At 52.8% G+C, this 2039-nt stretch overlaps 1 protein-coding gene across 1 annotated transcript; it reads right to left on the bottom strand.

Annotated features, from left to right (window-relative positions):
* Window positions 1-354: 354 nt before the first annotated feature.
* Window positions 355-1545, bottom strand: LOC123161092 (inactive protein RESTRICTED TEV MOVEMENT 2). The gene has a single exon (XM_044578946.1). The coding sequence runs from the start codon at window positions 1451-1453 to the stop codon at window positions 455-457; it is 999 nt and encodes a 332-aa protein (XP_044434881.1). The 5' UTR covers window positions 1454-1545; the 3' UTR covers window positions 355-454.
* Between the last annotated feature and the right edge of the window lie 494 nt (window positions 1546-2039).

Raw genomic sequence — 2039 nt, 5'->3', positions numbered from 1 at the left:
ATAAATAGTCCTCGCCCTTCTTCCTAGTTCTTCTCCTCTTCCTTCTCCTAGTTGCACGAAGGCATGGTCCAAAATGCAATGAATCATCGCAAACGGTGATGGCCGGCTGATAAACATGGTTCTATGTACAAACAAACTGTAGGTGAGTTTTGCTCTGTATGTGCCAAGAGTCTTTGTAATCCCTGGTAGATTTCACCAATGGACATTCCAAGATTTTGCCAACTTCGGTTGTAGCAAGACTATTTATTTTTGTTGAACTTGCTCTAGTAAAGTGGCCGTATGTATCTTTTTGATGCAGAGGCCGGGGATGACCTCCTTTTCAAGAAAAAAAATGTACATGCTTTACTTGCACAAATGACTTTACATGTATGTTCTGCTGTGTCACTGTACACTTTAATCACACAACTATATATCTTTACTTCAGCACATATTTACCCATTGTTCGTATGTGTGGTCACTTCCTGAATAACTTGTGAGAGACGAAGAAGCCGAGCGAGAAAGCAGCAATGGCGATGGCGACCACCTCCTTGTTGTTCCTTGCCTTCTCCACCACGCTGTCCGCCCACTTCATGTCTGTCAGCTGCTCCAGCCCCCCTGCCACGCGCTCTTTCCAGCCGTTGCGTGCCGTGGCCTTCTTCTCCAGCACCGCTTTGGCTTCCATGGCAGCGGCAGCAGCCTTGGATTTCTCTTCCTCGCTGCGCTGTCTTACTGCCGCAGCCAGGTTCTCCTGGTCAACCACCGCTTTGGCTTTCTCGCCGTTGGCAACCTCCGGCTTCGGCGCCGGCATCTCGTGTGTGGCCGGCGCTGCGGCATGGGGAGCATTAGGCTTCACTTCTTGTTCTTTGTTCACCGTTGGTGCTAGCTTTCCCTGCTCCTCCTTGTGTCTGCTGGCTTCCTCCGGTTGCTTCTGCTGTTGAGCATTCTTCGTGGCCTCGTCCATGGCCTTGTCGGACGCATTCTCCTCCTTCGAGATCTCTTCCTTAGGCTTGGTGGGGCTGTCGTCGCCGCTGGCCGCCTTCTTCTCGCTGCCGTCGACGTCTTTGCTTGGCGGCGGCATGGCGGTGGTGGTGGCGGCACCATCCTCCTTAACCACACCAGGTTTATCCCTCTTCATCTCTTCGATGCTCGTCGGCGCCGGGACACCAGAGTACGCGCGCTTGGGCACGGTGAGCGTGAGCACGCCGGCCTCGAAGCGGCCGGCGATGTCGTCGAGGCTGGCGTTTGATGGCAGCTGGAAGACCTTGTGCAAGGAGCCCGGGGAGGCGCCCGGCCTTGCCCCGCTCACGGTGAGCCTGCCGGCGCCGTCCACCTGCACCCTGAAGTCACCCTTCTTGAACCCCTCGAGGCTGAGGCGGAGCACGTAGGTGCCGGCCTTGTCCGCCCATTCGAACTTGGGGTCCACGACCGGTGCCGGATGCTGCCGCTTCTGCTTGGTGTTGGTGGCGGCCGCCATGAGGAAGCGTAGGCAGGGAATCGTGGTGGACGTTGCGATGGATAGATGGATTGGTAGGTTGATGATGGTGTTGTGAACTGTGACCGAGGGAGGTGAGCTGCTGAGTTGGGAAGGTTGGCATGATGCGTCGTTTATATATTTATTAGGTGTTGGCATGGCATGGTGATGGATGTAAGAGTATGTATTGTTGGTTCGAAACTTGTAAAAGTAGGAAACCTTTGGATGGATTAGTCCGGCCGGCGTACGTTCTTGGAATGCATTCATGTGTAAGAAGACGTGTAGCTACATTCATGTAGTCATGTGTGAGGAAAGGTTAAGGGATCTTTGTGCGGGAGGGTAAATGGATTTGGAGGGAAGCTAGCTATGGAGGTGAAGAAAAAAAAAAGAAAGGATGCTTGCTGTGCATGGTAATCGGGGCAGGCAAGCCAACTCGATCGATCGATCGCCGGCCGCACAAGGCCACCTCGTTCACATCTATCGGAGGCGGACTACGTCTTCGAAAGAAAAGAAAAAGTAACTTTTTTTGTTGCGGGTGAAACAAAAGCAACTTCAGAAAGTGCAATAATTTCCTTTAATAAAACACCTA

This window comes from Triticum aestivum, chromosome 7B (assembly GCF_018294505.1).
Source record: "Triticum aestivum cultivar Chinese Spring chromosome 7B, IWGSC CS RefSeq v2.1, whole genome shotgun sequence".
Lineage (NCBI taxonomy): Eukaryota > Viridiplantae > Streptophyta > Magnoliopsida > Poales > Poaceae > Triticum > Triticum aestivum.
Note: the sequence above shows the minus strand (reverse complement) of the source record. Positions and strands in the feature narration are given on the sequence as shown.

Excerpts from the sequence above, each read along its gene's own strand:
- LOC123161092 (XM_044578946.1), bottom strand. The coding sequence starts at position 1,453 with ATGGCGGCCGCCACCAACACCAAGCAGAAGCGGCAGCATCCGGCACCG.